We start from the raw sequence: 16,106 nt of genomic DNA on the forward strand, positions 1-16,106 counted from the left end.
CATCGAGAAATCTACCTTGTAAGACATGCGCAATCCAAAGATTTGTTTTGTTTCAATGCTTTGAAGGTTCCTTGACAGTGCAAATGTGTATTTATGTGTATATGTGTGTGAACAAGCTTACACACAGATATAGATACATATTAAATGAATATATATGAAATGAATATTTTGTATATTGTATAATACATTACAGAAAGGATACATCTGTTTCCTGCTCTGCAGCTTTTTTCTGAGGGAGAATATGGCCAGTGGGGTATATATTGCAGTGCTGCGGGGAATATGTTTCTGTAGAGATTGTTTGGTAAGGTTTAACTTTTACGTTTTCACAAAGGCACCACTATTGTGAAATTGTTCTAGATGGAGAAAATCAATTGAATTAAATGCTGTGTGGCATATTTGTCTTGAACTTAATATTTTTCAAGAGCTGACTTTTTTTTTTTTAGCTGACTGATGGAGACGATTCAGTGGTTCACTTTGATTACTATATTAAATAGCCTAGAGATTATTTTATTTTGTTTTATTTTTGTCTTGATTAGTTCAGTTATAATGTTATTCAGTACACCCTGCAGGGAGTTTATCCTTGCTCCTGTTTTCAGGTGTTGCGATGGAGAAAAGTTCCCTTTGTTCTCTTCTCTTGATTAAATGAAAAACGGTAAATGAATCCAGGATGTACATTGCTTTTTTCTTGTTTTGCAATGTTAATATTGATGTAAATACAAATTTCTATTTAAACATTTGTGGCCTTTTCTCTTTTTTTGTGTCTTTTCTGTGTTTGGGATTAAATATAAAATGTGAACATAAAAATAGGTTAGGAATCAGTGTGTTTTACATGCTTGAGAAATCTGAATGTCACAGCTGTAGCTGCAACACTACACTTGGAGCTGGACATCTACAAAGCTGTTAGAAACCCATTTCTTTGTTTCTGGTGTATACTGTTATTTAGTTTAACAATGTAATTATAAAGAAGATAACTGTTTAAAAGTTTAAGGTTTAAGAATAGCTTGGAAATTGAAAAACATTTGTCCCTGTGATTCCCAGATTGCTTACTTTTTTGTTATTTTCATTTAAAAGACCAAGTCCACTGTGTATAAATACAACAATACACCTCACAATTTCTGGATTACTCGCTCGAAAGTATTGGGCTATCTGGCTTATGCCTCCCTTACATTACAAGAGTTTTCAAGGTATAAAGTCTCGCATTTAATAATTGGAAAAATAAACCTGTTTAACGTTAGTTAATAAACATATATCGGCCTGCCAATTACAAGTATTACATCTCTATACGTTGTGTATGTGGATCCAGTGTTGGTTACCAGTACTGTGAATGAGCAAAGTGTGGACATGGACCATGGACCCATAATGCACTAATAAAGAAAGATTAATTGGTCCATTAATTGGCCTTACATATTTTAGTTGATTCGGCATCAGATCTAGCCAACTAAACTCAAAACTGTGTGTTTTGCTAGACATTCAGCAGAATGCTTTTCACCTCTGTTTTTTTATTGAGTAAGAATACTTTCCTTTTGTAGAAAAGCAGGATATTAAGTTTTTAGCTACTGGTGAGGTTTAACAATATAGAAGCCAGTTTGTAAACATGTTGAATAATACAAAATAATTTGATGCTAAAGAAATATTGGCTTTTATTTAGAAATGTCCGAATCTGTGGTCACCGGAAGTCATTTTCTTTTTTGCAGCTGAACGCACTTGTAATGAAACGTAAATTTTGTTAGGAGTACGGAGCTCGCTACCTAGCGATAATCCTAGATTGTGTTCGGATTGAGAATACAGCCCTGCGTTCCAGACCTTGTATAACGTTACGCATGTGTTGCTTCTCTTCAGACTCTTCACTGGTTGACAAGTAGCTTGCAAAAATGGCCGAGGTCGACCCAGGATTGCCTTTTCCAAATGAAACTCCAACTCAAGATGTCCTGACTAATGACACCGTTTCAAATAGTACCGACTCCGCTAACGCCACTGTTGGGAAGTTTGTGTCCACACCTGAAGGCTCAGCACTGGCATATGGTAGCCTGCTTTTCATGGCTCTGTTCCCCATCTTCTTCGGTGCCCTGCGATCCGTCAGCTACGCCAAGAGCAAGGTAACGGAGCGTTACATATTTAGCCAATCGAAGAACAAACAAACTGGTCGTAGAGGTACATATTACTTTATTACATAATATCAGTTTAATCAAATGAAAGGGTATTTTCTTCTATGTTTTTGTTGTTGGCTAACGATACTCCGGTGCGTTCTTGCAATACAAGCTGGTGAATGTCCTATAGGCTGCCTAACATATGTCAGACGAGTATATTGTAAACCAAATGGGAATATCCTATCGTTTTTACGAATGCTTTTATTTGACAGTGTGATTTCAGCGGTTGTTAGCTTTGTAACATGAAGTGATTTTCTTGTTAATACCAAGGCAACTCAGGGACGATGTAGATTGATGTCATCAGTGCAGACCTGAGTCTGGCTCAGCCAATCAGCAGATCAGCTTTGACAGCCTTGCCGCAGAATCTGTACTGAGTTCAGGCATAATTCCTGAAATCTGTGTCTGCACAGTTTCTTTAAGTGTGACATATCTTTCCTACTTTAAAATGTCTTTGTGTTTGTGCTGTAATTGTGGATGCATAGAACTGACTTGTGCGGAACTGTTTCCACTGAATGCACCTCATTGCAGTAGTGCAGTGCACAGCCTGTATGCATCTTCGATAAATCACCGTATCGGTCAAGAACTGTGGCACTTCGTGCCAGTTTACACGGCATGTGGGTCAGCTAACACTGTGGACCCTGTTTAACAGTATAAGCTATCCACATTATTTAAACACATTTGTATTTATCAGCAACACAACTGTTTGCTGTACAGCGCTCACCTTTCCTATTGGAGGATGAATACTGATATTTTAAGCAAAGGAGATTAATAGACCCTCATGGTAAACTTTGGCTCGTCATCTTCTGGTTATGCCAAAGCAGACAGGAGAGTAAAGGCCAAGCAACACACATCAAGAATCTGTGTTGCGTCCGTCTATGGTTGCTTCTTGTGAAATGTGACTGAGGGACTATTATGACGTATTATGACGTTTTTGGTGCTTATATTAAATGGGGATCTTACGCACTTTCACATCTTTTGGTCTTTGGGGTCACTCTTTGTAATACTTTTTAAGCCTATTTAATTAAGGATTTTCTAATTTTACATTATCCAAATCCTGTGGGATTAGCTATGGTCTGATTTGAGGAGCTTCAATCTTCAATTATGTGCAAGAAGATGGAACTTCATCCTTGTACTTCACACACACTTTATAATTATTTATGGGTGTTTTATGTCAGGATTTCAAACCTTTTAATTTTAAGGCCCTTTAAAATAAAACCCCAGCAGTGGAAATTTAACAGGCCAGTACTCTGAAGCTTTTCTATGTCCTGATGCCGTTATATCATGAATATTTAAGGTATGTTGCTGTTTAGGATTTGCAGTATTTCATAATTAAAGGATCATAGTGTTGCCAAAGATGTGTAAACTAGGAGTGGTTTTATCATCATAGTCCAAAACAAGTAATTTTGGAAATGTGTAACTAGAAATAATTAAATAGTGCCAACTTTCTATGTCCTCTGAACTTTGTTGCATCTCATAATAGTCAAGTTTGGAGAATCTTTTGTGTCAGTTAGAGCAGTTACCCAAAAAGCACAGAATTGAATGTGATATGAGTCACACCATTGATTTTAGCCATAAAAGGACAGGGATACCTTACTCAAGGCCCTGACTGCAGTGTCCCAGTGGGGCCTGTGCTAAGCCTTTGTGCTGATGTACTGACACCCCGGTTTCTCTTCTGTGGTCCTGCCAGAGCTCCTCAGATGTGCCGGAGACCATCACCAGTCGGGACGCTGCCAGGTTCCCTATCATTGCCAGCTGCACCCTCTTTGGGTTGTACCTCTTCTTCAAAGTAAGGCAGACCCCTCTGTGCATTCTTACACACAAACACAGTTTCACATGCTCGCGCACACATACCCACACACACAAACTCAGACACACGCATACGTACACACAAACACACTTTCATATGCTGGCAAACACAAACCCGCACACACACTTTCACACACATACACACAAATGCACTTCTGCTTGGTCGCGCACGTGCACTGGCACACCCAAACGCTTTTACACACACACACACACAAACACTTTCACACACATACACACAAACACAAACACTTTCACACACATACTTGCGCAAAACACCAACACACAATTTCACATGCTTGTGCACACACACCCACTCACAGAACACAAACGCACACAAACACTTTCACGCACATAATTACACACACACTCATACACACAGACAAACACACAAACGCACACAGTTAAAGGCTTGCAGCCCCATTTTGTGCTGATAGTGGGGAGATGTGGGTTAGGAGCGTTTAGTGGTTTCCAAATGAGATCTCTGATGATGCTTGAATCCCAAATATTGATAGGTGCATGGATTTGCTTTAGTACAGGGTGTCTGGTTTTAACAGGGCGCATCAAGCTAAGCCAGAACACATCATACGTTCTCATTAATTTCACAGTAACCCTTTTTATTCTGTTGAATAGCAACCTTTTTAATGATGTTTTCTCATTCCTGCAGATATTTTCTCAAGAATATATTAATTTGTTGCTGTCGATATACTTCTTTATGTTGGGCATTTTGGCTTTATCCCACACTATGAGGTAAGCACGTTTTGCATTAAGTCTCCCATGACTGGGTTATTTCACAAGCGTTAGACTGCTTGTGGATCTAGGTTTGCCACATTTGCTTGATTACTATTTTGGTACTGTCAGTGCAACCAGTCTGTGAGCTAACATTACGCTTTGAGGTGTTTAGCCCTCAATCACTTATATTTCAGTGACATTCATTCTGCTGCCTGGGTCACCGCATTGCACAGGGAACACCTCCATTAATGCTTTGTTGTTATTATTAATGCAAGCGCAGGGGTTCCCATATCTTTTCGTGTCAAGATCCCCTTTAAGTGACCATCCTGTAGCAGGGGACCCCACCTGCACAAGATGTTTGAGATCCTTATCCAATCATCTTGTCCAATACTCATTATCGGCTGCAGAGGCTATCACACAGGTGCAAATGTGATCATATATTATCATTTATACAAGACATTTATTACTATGTGAGTATAAAATAATTTACAATGACAATAATATTACCAAGGGCATAAAATAGGTCATTTATGAAATTTGGAACTATGGAACAAAACAGTGTTCAGTATTTAATACATTTCTTCAGTGGTACTGAGTACCCCCTTGGAGGCCTTTGTGGAATCCCTGGGGTCCCCAGACCTGTTTGAGTGCCCCTGATCCAGCAGAGTGGTACCCACCCTCGTGTTTAGCTGCCTTTTTCAAATGAAGTAGGCCTACTTGCCTTTCTGCATTGCTGCAACTGCTTCTGATTCTTTTGCTCGGCCACCCACGCCTAATTGTAGGATCTTTCGGTTATTTTACAGTTTAGTACAGTGCTACAGAACAGCCAAAAGCAAACAAAATCCACTGAACCTTGTGCAAAAGCAGCCTCTGTCTTTCCATTTCTCTTTCTCTCACAGTCCATTCATGGATCAGGCTTTTCCAGACAACTTCCCCAACAAGCAGTACCAGCTTCTGCTCACACAGAGTTCAGAGGAGAGCAGGGATGGTGAGTCCTGTGCCCATTCTGTAGTGAACCCGGTTTTTTTTTTTTTTTTTTAAAACCTCATTTGGTTCCAGTACTTAAACATGACCCACTGTAGCACTATGTTCAGAAATAACGCTGCAGTTTTGTATTTTTAACCCTTGTAAGATCACAAATATGTGATTAGAATGTTCCTAACTGAACATTCTAATGCTTATGTAACAATCACTACTGATAATTGAATGCAATGGAGTTCTAGAATACTGACTTGGAATTTTGAAAAAGCATTCCAAAACACCTACACTGGTTAAAGTGGTGTATGCTGGCCTGTTGGCTGTACTGAAAGGGTTAAACGCTGTGTGATCCCTTCCTCTCCTACACACAGAAATCATCAATTACGAGTTTGACAGCAAAGACCTGCTCTGCCTCTGCGTCAGCACAGTGATTGGGGTCTGGTACATACTAAAGAAGGTAAATAGATTAGGTTTGAAGGGAGGAACAGGGTTTTTTGTTGTAGTGTATATTCGTTTTGGAGGCTGGGCCTTGAATGGTAACCTGCATATTTTTGTTATATACAGATTTGTAATTGAGTACATGAATAAATCCATGTAATCCTGTCTTGAATCAATATTCTCTATAGTGTGTCTGATACACACCAATGTATAACATGTAGAGTATACTACTGGCTGATAGAATATGGCAATACCCATAGTATCCAATGGACCTATAGCCATGCTTTTTTAAGAGAGAAATATGCTGGTGTAGGTGCAGGGTTTTGTTTTAGCCCAGCACCTGGACACCAGTGCTATCACACGTTGTCTAGATGTGGTATTTCCTCTCTCTTTGGGCTCTTGCTGGAGAAGGTGTGGATGGCATTAGCGGGCGTAGCGAGCGATACTGTAGCCCTGTGCTTCCTGAGGACCCGCGTGCCTGCTCTGCCCGTTAGCTCCATGCCTTACCCGCCCCTGTGTGTCCCCCAGCACTGGATCGCCAATAACCTGTTCGGCCTGGCGTTCGCTCTGAACGGCGTCGAGCTGCTCCACCTCAACAGCGTCTGCACCGGCTGCATCCTGCTGGCTGGCCTGTTCGTCTACGACGTCTTCTGGGTCAGTACGTCCACACGCACAGACCCCCCCCCCCCCCCCCCCCATGATATCTGTCTGTCTACTTGGCTATGCGAGAATGCCCCCTGACCCCACCTGTCTCCATGAGGGAACCAGAGCACAGTTGCCATGGTAAATAAGACTGCCCTCCCACCAAGTATTGCACCAGCTACCTGTGATACGCGGGCAAGGGGACTAGTGGGGCGTGGCTTTGGTGGGTGGGGTTGGCTAAGACAGCTGAATCCAGGAAATCTGCCTGTAGATATTTTATAAACATTTCATATAACGCTTCATACTTCATTCACTTTTAATAAAAACATTCAATATATAATCTCAAAACTGGTATTTTTGTAATCATCTCTTATGCTGATTATGATGATTATTATCAATGTTCTAATTGTTATCATCACCATTAGTGCTACTATTAGTTTTATCATCACATTATATAGTCTGTATTCTTATCTGTTATTTTCTCAATTGTATGGATCTTCCACTTGACTGACATGCGCTTATAGTTGTAACCATGAGCTTCTTTCGCTTTAGGTTTTTGGGACCAATGTCATGATAACCGTGGCGAAGTCATTTGAAGCCCCAGTCAAATGTAAGTCGTTTTCATACATTTATCCTGCTCTGACATACTTCAGATGCTTTGTGCACTTTTTTGTATTGCAAGGGTGTGTGTATGTGTATGTATGTGTGTGTGTATGTGTGTGTGTGTGTGTGTGTTCATATGTGTGTATGTGTGCCTGTATGTGTATTAACCCTTTCTCTCCCTGTGTCCTCCCAGTGGTGTTCCCTCAGGACCTGCTGGAGAGGGGGCTGGATGCCAATAACTTTGCAATGCTGGGTTTGGGAGATATCATAATTCCAGGCAAGTCTACGCTTGCCCGTGCGGAGGTTGTGCTGCTTGCTCTTCCTTTTCTGGACTCACTCTTTCTGATCCTGCACCTGATGACGCATCACCGCAGCTCTCGCTCACCTGTACGGGTCATCTCGGGTGAACCCGCTTCGCCGCAGGACACCTGTGAGGTCACAAGAGCTGCTCCTTAAATACTGGCCTCATGGTCGTAAATATTCTGTCACAGCCAACACTGAATTGCACAAAATGAATAACTGTAAATCTTTAAGAACAGTTTTAGCATTGTTCAGTGTTTTGGGTCATGGAATTGCTTATAAAACAAGAATTTGGAAGTTCCAATTAGTTCTACTGAAGATTTAAAAGCACATTTAGTTCTCTGTAAGCACTATGCAGTTTTATGCAATGTACTTCCGGTAGATGGCTCTAAAGCTTTTTCAACTGTCCAGTTAAGCTGCTTCAGTGTTCTTATGTCATTCTTTTTCAGGTATCTTTATAGCATTACTTCTGCGCTTCGATGTCAGGTACTCAAATATCTTTTATGCTTCTGTCCCAATGTAGTTATATCATATTATATATTATATGTTTCCATGTAATTTTATATGTATATTATATGTGTACTGTAATTTTATCCTCATCCCCCAGCTTAAAGAATAACACAAGGACCTATTTCTACACCAGTTTCTTGGCCTATGTCTTTGGCCTGGGGCTCACCATATTTGTCATGCACACCTTCAAACATGCACAGGTGAGACCCCCCACCACCTCAGCTCAAACACGAATCACTCCTTCTCCATTCCAAGAATTATAATCGGTCCTCTCTTTTACCTTCCCAGCCTGCACTTCTGTACCTGGTCCCAGCCTGCATTGGGTTCCCTGTGGCAGTAGCCCTTGTGAAGGGGGAATTAACAGAAATGTTCAGGTAAATGTTTTGTGGATTCTTTTCTCTCTCCTACTGTGGTGACTGCATGTATGTGCTTTGCATCTGTATGTAATCTGTACTGTACTGTATGTCATTAATCAGTTTACAGTCCATGTAATGTGATGTAGCTGGATCTGGTTAACTCACATAATCTTTTCTGTAGTAGTGTGGGAAAGGTATTATAAAGAAGTTTTCTGTGTTAGATCAGTCCTGAAACTCTCTTTCTCTTTCTGTGGTTTTTTTCCTCTCCCCTTTTTCTCCCCCGACCTCCTCTGCTCTCTCCTTCCTGTCTTTCTCGCCTCCGTCGTTCCCCTCAGCTACGAGTCTTCGGAGGAGGTGTTACCTCACACTCCGCGGCTGACCCACTTTCCCTCCGTTTCGGGCTCGCCCGCCAACATCGCTAACTCCATGCAGGCCTCGCCCTGTCGCCAGCGCCACACGCCCGCACACATGTAGGCAGTTCGGCTATCGCCGGACAGGTACCCACGCCCCCTCCCATGCTCTGCTGCATCCCATCATCCTTTGCTCTTCTGATCTGTACTCCCTTCAGCAAACCTGAACAGCAGCTGTAGTGGGAGAATTCAGTAGGTTGTGGGTTTAAATCCCAGGAGGGATCCTCTGCAGGGTGCAGCAGTTAGAAAGCTGCTGGGTAAAGCGCTTTTGGAGTGTGTTGGGTACGAGGCTGCAAGCTCTCTGCTCGCCCGTGGATGAAGACGTCTGCAAGGTGTGCAAATAGCAATTTAAATAGGCCCACAAGCAACAGGAAGCCCAGTGAGATTTATGGATCAATGCGTTCAGCTCTGCAGGTGGTTCTGGAATGTGCCGAGTTGTGGGAGCATTTGTTGAACTTTGCAGGAAGTTTGGTAGGGTGGGCGGGCCATTATAGTCCTACTGTGATTGGACAATTCTGCTGTAGTTTCCTCAGTGCAGACCTCTCTAATATTCCTCTTCAGAATCTATTACTGTGCCCTGATAGAGATATGGCAGGGTACATGTGCATGTGTGTTACATCCTGTTTGTATGCTCTTAGCTGTGTGCATGTCCTAGTGCACATATTGTGTGTAGCGCACTACTGCGTGCTGGGTGCGCTACATGTTGTGTCGGCATATTGACGTGCTTGTGTGTGCGTGCTGAATATCTGTGCTCGTGTGTTTCTGTATGTGTGTGTTTGTTTACACGCATGCCTGTATGTTAATAATCCCACCTCCCTGTGTTCTGTTTCCTCCAGGTATGAAGAATCGCCCGCCGAGGTAGACGCTACACATGCAGGAGAGGTAGACTCAGAGAAAAAAGATAAATAATGAACAAGAATCTCCCATTGCTTTTACACGCGCCTGAGCTGCACTCTCACCACAGGGTGGCGCTGTTAATGCACATGAAAATGTATATTAAGTGACTGTGTAACATGGACATTTGTAGGATTTTAGTGGTTTGTTTAAAGGGAGAAAAGTATAACAATGTACTTTACTATTTAATTTTATTTGCCTTTTTACACTGTTTGCAACATCAGTTTGTATAGACTGCATATGTGTTACTGTCATTCATATTGGAGGCAAGAACTCCATTTCTTTACTGGGAGTGAAATTAAGCAAAAAGAGTTTTTATGTATGAAAGAGTTGATCATGTTCTGTTCTGGATGAGGAGCTGGGTGAACTGCACTGCTGACGAGGATTCAGTGTTTTTCCTCAGTATTTGTGCAGAATTCAGGCTTGTATTTGTTGCATTTTTAAAACGACAGCACCTTTGTACGCTCCTTTAGTCATTGCAGTGTTCACCCCTCGAACGGTGGTGCCAAACCAGTGGTAGCAGTTGTGGGTGTTTTTGCAGTAGAAGTGTTCCTGTGTTATTCATGTACACACACAGCTCAGCTGATGCACCCATGCTCAAGGGCACGTGTGTAGAGTCAGCTTACGCTGGTCACGGTGCCCTAAATTGTATTGCGTATTATCAAGGCCGTGTTTTTTTTATTGCCTATTAATTATGTTAACCAGCAGTGAGATGCTGATACGGCTTCCTTATTTAGACACTCGTTATGTGATCCTTTAAAGACAGCACTTTTTAAATTGGATTGATGGGTTTGTTTGGGGCCCTGGGATTAGGTTGTTTGAGGGCAGTGGCAGAGAAATCACCAGGCAGCGGAAATGTTGTTCCCAAGGCAACTTTAATGCAAGCTTGGTAGAGAACCTAATACAGAGGATGCTAATCTTCAGGAAGCTAGTCTTCATCCAAGGTACTCTCGGTTACAAAGTGTTGAATAGGTATGCATTTTATAATACATATTAATCTTTCTAAAGAATTCTTGGTCAGGATGATTTTACATGTCATGTTTCTAGGCAGACAAAACATTAACAACATTTGAAATGACTAGCTGTTAGTGTGTACATATGAACAGGCATTCCTTTGTTCCATCATTTTTACGTATTTTTACGTGTTTATTTATAGGTGCATGTGTATGGGGGTTAGTAACAATGTGTGTGTGTGTGTGTGGGGGGGGGGGGGGGTGGGAGTGTATTAGAGTAGTAATATGTATACTTTGTTAGTATATATGGTGTTAGTGTTTGTCTGGCTGTCGCTTTTCTTTTCTTGTATCCTATTATCTTGAAGAGGCCCAAGACAGTGGGGTCTTCCCCTGCGTCTGACTGTGTGGCCGTAGTGACCCCAGGAGGCAGGCTCAGTCCATATGAACCCCAGGCCCTGCTCCTCTACCCCATGTCTGTGCAGCCAAGCCACTTCTGTAGTACATACAGAGCAATTTTGCTTGGTCACATGTAGATACACAGCACCCTTTAGAAGCCACTGCACAGTTCATTGTTTTTCCATGTGTAAAATAAAGGCACAGAACTGCACTGTAGTCAGTCCTGTTGTAAAATGAAGTGCTGCTTGTCCTTTGTTAGCAGTGTTAATTGTAAATGTAGCAATATTTCTGTGTATGAGTTAGTCGCAGTGAATGTGAGGTAAATGGTTTTGTTACATAGACATGATGTTTGAAATGGCTTGAAAGCATACACAATACATAGATAATTTTTTGTGAGATGGGCCACATAACATACAGCTTTAGGGATTTATTTCATTTTTAATGTTGTTTTTTTAAGCGCTGATTGCCCGTTTCAATTGCTGGTGAATTGACTGATGAGCAGTGTTTTTGTCTGTCTTAGAGAAATGTGATTTTTCATTTGTATGACATGATTATTCCTGTTCTTCTGCATGCTGTCCAAAGTGAAGGGTTCTTCTGACAAAGCTGTGAATTGGTTTAGGGATTTTTAAGGGATATGGTTCACAGTTGTAAATAGTAATTCATATTTAAAGATCTCTGTTTTTTTTTCTGTTACAGTATATCAGGGCAAGTGGACGCTAGCTTGTTTTGTTGAGGTGTGGTTTTACAGTAAATGGTGGAGTACTGTACATCACTGGTCGCATTAATTCCTGTCTTTGAGTGCTTATCCATTGCAGTGAAAACTAAAATATATGTAGGGAGAAGATACATTTCAGTCCACAGAAAACTGACTATACTGTAGTTTGTAGACATTTCAGTCTGCAGTAATCCGTTTGCTTATTTGTACTTATAAAATGCTTCGGTTCTTGTGCATATTTGAGGCTTATTATCTTCGATAATTATGAGTGTTTGAATGTATGAGTTTTTGAGGTTGCCTCTTATGAATAGGCCTACTACACATTTTGGAGTTTTTGTGCCATTTATGCAAGGTTTTTTACTGTCCTTAATTTAAGAAATACAGTCCCAGCATGATTACTGCAGCTGTTGGGATTTCTGGGAATGAAATGGGATGTTTTTTTGGGGGAGTCAGCGTGCACTTGCATTTTCAGTACAAATGTCTGTTTCCCGTGAACATCCTGGTCAGATACCGCTTAGTGCGATTCCTCTTGTGAGATCTTCCCCAGCTGCAGTCGAGCATTCCTGAAGGTGACGTGGAGAATGCGTTTGATCCGGTCGGGCCAGATGTACGGTTGAATAGGGGCGGTTTGTCTCCCCGGGGGTTCCGAAGCGGCGCGCTGTTTTAGAAGTGCCTCGATTGATCTGAAGTCGTCGCTAGTCTCGCTATTCGGTGCCGTCGCGAAGCAGCCGTTCACCCCGCCACTCGCGGCAATGTTTTCTTAACATTTCAAGTAACTGCACCGGTGCGGGGTTGAAGTGGGGGAAATTAGAAGCAGTTAAATTAGAACGCAGTCAGTGACGTAGTGCTGCGAGTGAGAACGGAAGGGAGTAAAATAATAGAAGAGCTGGAACTTGCAGGTGGCGCGCAAATGGAAAAAGGGGGCATCTTTGGGGGAGAGAATCACCTACAGACCCGTTTTGCTTGGACATAATGCTTCTGGTTTTGGCCCGTGTAAGAAATCGGTTTGTGATTTATTGCCGCGGGGCCCTCATTTGAAGTGGCATCAACTCCGGAAATCTAAAAATTTGAGTTTTTGACATCGCTCTCTCGTCTCCGCTTTGCGCCAAGACAGATGAGAGGGGGTGGTGGTGCCCTGATAAAATTCGGCCCTCTGGGTCGGTCGCGGAACATTTTGTTCTGTGGTGCAGGGTGACTACATCCTTATTTTACACATTTTCTCCTAGACAAATAGAACTATTTTGAAAACGGTTCCACCTACACCAGAAAGCTATTGATTCTGGGCTGTAAATTTTAAAAAGGAGGCGAATGAGAAAACACAACCTTCTCTATTCCATTTCTCATGTTTTCCTTTAAATAATTTTAGAAATGTTTTTAGAGGGATCTCATTTATGAGAACAAAAAGATCTATCGTAAAGGCTGTAAGTGTGATTATCTGAGTCTGCTATTGAGGCTATTTTGTTAAGGTTTTTATTTATTTTTATTTAAAGATAGACCACCCAGTGAAGGAAAGACTCAAGCTTTCCTTGCCTGCGTCCCTATGGTCTTGACTGAACTGAAATGTACAGTTAAAACTATCAAACGGTTTCACTATATTCTTTTTTTTTTTTTTTTTTTTTTTTTTGAATGGCTGTAAACGAATGGCTAGTTGGACATTTCTTCAGGGCATTCACTTAAATTTAATCTGTATTTCTACAGTTCTGACAAACTGTAATGCAGTTCCTTTTTAATGCGGAATGTATTAACCGGAGCCAGTAAATGAAAGAGGAAACCATGTAAATGGTTTTAATTCCCAGCTGGGGCACTGCAGTTGTCCCCTTGAGCAGGGTACTTAACTAGAATTGCTTCAGTAAATATCCAGCTGTATACATGGATTTTATAAGAGCATCTGCTAAATGCTAAAATGTAATATATATGTAATGTTACTTCCTCTGTAAATTGGCTTTACTGAAATCATAAATGATCTGAGATGTGCTTACAGGATGTTTCCACTAGAGGGCGGCACAGTCAGTAGGGTTGGTGGAAGATCCTTTTGCTAAGTGTTAGACGAGACCATAACTCATGATAAAACGGCAAAACGGAGCAAATGGTGGCTCCTAACGACTTGAAAGTACTTTTAGAGATCTGAGAATTATGGCTGAGCCGTAAACCAGCAATGAAAACTTGCAGTTTTTATATACGACAGAGTTAGTAGAATGTAGGCTAGTAAGAAGCAGACTGAAAGATCTCCTATTACAGCAAAAAAGAAGAATTATTACTGTCATAGATAAAGGTGAGATTGGGCAGTGATTATGGTTGCCTCAGTAATATCACTTGAGCAAGAAAGTGATATGGTAACATTTTAAAAAGGAGCTATGCTGTGACATACTGAAAGTGGTATTTTCTGAGGACCGTTAACTGAAGTAATTTGGAAAAAACTGAAATTTTAACTTCATTGTGCGATCAAAGTTTCATGCTCTTTTTTGGCTACAGTGTGCATGTTGATTCTGTAGCATTATCACTATCTGCTGAATGCCTATACACATACCAGCTACATGACTGAAATATCCCAGCTTGCATCCCTCCACCCTGACTTTGAAAGCCCATTGGAAAGCACAGGGCTGCCTGCTGTCCAATCAGTGCACGAGAGGGCATGAGAATCCCCAGCTCAGCAGGAATACAAGTTCATATCTGGGTCACTTCCAGATCCCGTTCTGTTGACAGTCACCAGGAATGCCAATGATGACAAGAAAAGCATACCATAACTGAGAGAGCAGGGCACTGCGATATCCCAGAGACCCACACTGGTTTATTTTAACAGTGAGCCTACACTGTCCTTTCTACCAGCCTGAAGCATATTAAGTATCTGAGGAATGCACCTCTCTGCTCTTTCCAGGAACACGCTGAAGGATTCTGTGTGCCTCTAGCTATGCTATCTGCAAGACTGGACTGCAGTGATGTTATTTCTGTTTATAACTGTTAAATCGAGTTGGAGTGTTGTCCTTCCTTATTGCGCAGTCCCTGTGCCAGGAAAGTGTACATGACCGAGCTTGATAACCTTCGCATCAGTTTGAGACACACTCACCGGGTTGCATAGTCATGCGCTGGGGAACCATGGGAACAGGATTGGCAGTAATCATCCTGGGTCATGTGACACCATGGAAATATGGCAATGCTGGTTTTACTTCCCTGGAACTTCCAGCAGTGATCTTATCAAACTCACCCACTGTGAAAACAGCCGTGTCATCATCAGTAAACAGGCATTTCTCTCCTCTCAGCACAGGATCAGTTTCCAAAAATAAATGTGATGAAAAAGCGCTTATGACTGTTTATTTAATCAACATACACCCTCACACTTGGTGACTCACACCGATGGCTATATTTGTTTATATTGTGCATTCTGTGACCTGTTTATCCAGCTGATTATTGCTACAGTAATTGAGCTTAAGTATTATTCTTGGTGATGACAACACCCACGTCGCACATCTGGGATCTGAACCCACAGCCTTCTGTCTGTCTTTCCTGTGTGCTCACCACCACCACCCTTGCACTATTGACCTTTGAGTCCTGGCAGCACTGTACTTAACCTATATACTGAGGTCATTCAGAGAATATTTTTCTAGTTATTAAACTTTGTTTCATTAAAAATGACCAAACCTGTGGTATTTGACATCTCTTTAATGCATTCTTTTTTCTACATCTGCTTTCCCAGGGTGGAGTCTGCACTGCAGTCACCTGCTATCTGTTACCTGCTGTCCTTTGCAAACTGTCTTATTTTGTTCTGGTGCTTCGTTATATCAAGCACTATTGATTTTCCCGCTTTATATTCTTGGCAGGTCATTTCTCCATGGAAAGTGGCTGCTTGGTTCTTTTTATTCTGTGATAATAGAGAGTTTGATATCAGTAAGGTGAAATTACTTATGTTACTCCCAGATTCATTCTGCATTCAGTTCACTGTTCAGTCCAAAACAGAGGTTTTTACCTCTCAAGGTCTATAGTAAATAAACTCATCTTATAAGAGTTGCATCTTAGTCTTGATTTTCAGCCTCGATTCCCGAGTCTTCAATATCTGTGCTGTGTTTTAGTCTGAGATGTTAAGCAGGATTCTAATGACCAACCCTGAGTAACTGAATATTCCAGCATGTCTAATATCCCAGGATTCCTCAGACCTTTGTCACAATTGCTACGGTAACAGCAGAAGCTGCCCTCAGGAGATAAGGGTGGTGTCCATTCAGCCACCTGTGGAATTG

General features: G+C 41.5%; 1 protein-coding gene across 3 annotated transcripts; it reads left to right on the forward strand.

The window, feature by feature from the left end:
- The first annotated feature begins 1,660 nt into the window (after positions 1 to 1,660).
- LOC118210527 (minor histocompatibility antigen H13-like) lies at positions 1,661 to 13,265 on the forward strand. Of its 3 annotated transcripts, none has more exons than XM_035386768.1 (13): positions 1,661 to 2,096; positions 3,835 to 3,933; positions 4,618 to 4,700; positions 5,582 to 5,670; positions 6,032 to 6,117; positions 6,627 to 6,752; positions 7,293 to 7,350; positions 7,537 to 7,620; positions 8,093 to 8,129; positions 8,251 to 8,353; positions 8,442 to 8,527; positions 8,845 to 8,979; positions 9,756 to 13,265. In XM_035386768.1, exons 1-13 carry the CDS (start codon positions 1,872 to 1,874, stop codon positions 9,826 to 9,828), a joined length of 1,284 nt encoding a protein of 427 aa, XP_035242659.1. In that variant the 5' UTR covers positions 1,661 to 1,871; the 3' UTR covers positions 9,829 to 13,265. The 3 variants fall into 3 exon arrangements, with proteins under 3 accessions (XP_035242659.1, XP_035242660.1, XP_035242661.1); XM_035386769.1 differs by having other exon boundaries at positions 1,872 to 2,096; positions 8,845 to 9,006; XM_035386770.1 differs by lacking the exon at positions 8,845 to 8,979 and having other exon boundaries at positions 1,872 to 2,096.
- The last annotated feature ends 2,841 nt before the right edge of the window (positions 13,266 to 16,106 follow it).

This window comes from Anguilla anguilla, chromosome 13 (assembly GCF_013347855.1).
Source record: "Anguilla anguilla isolate fAngAng1 chromosome 13, fAngAng1.pri, whole genome shotgun sequence".
Classification (NCBI taxonomy): Eukaryota; Metazoa; Chordata; class Actinopteri; order Anguilliformes; family Anguillidae; genus Anguilla; species Anguilla anguilla.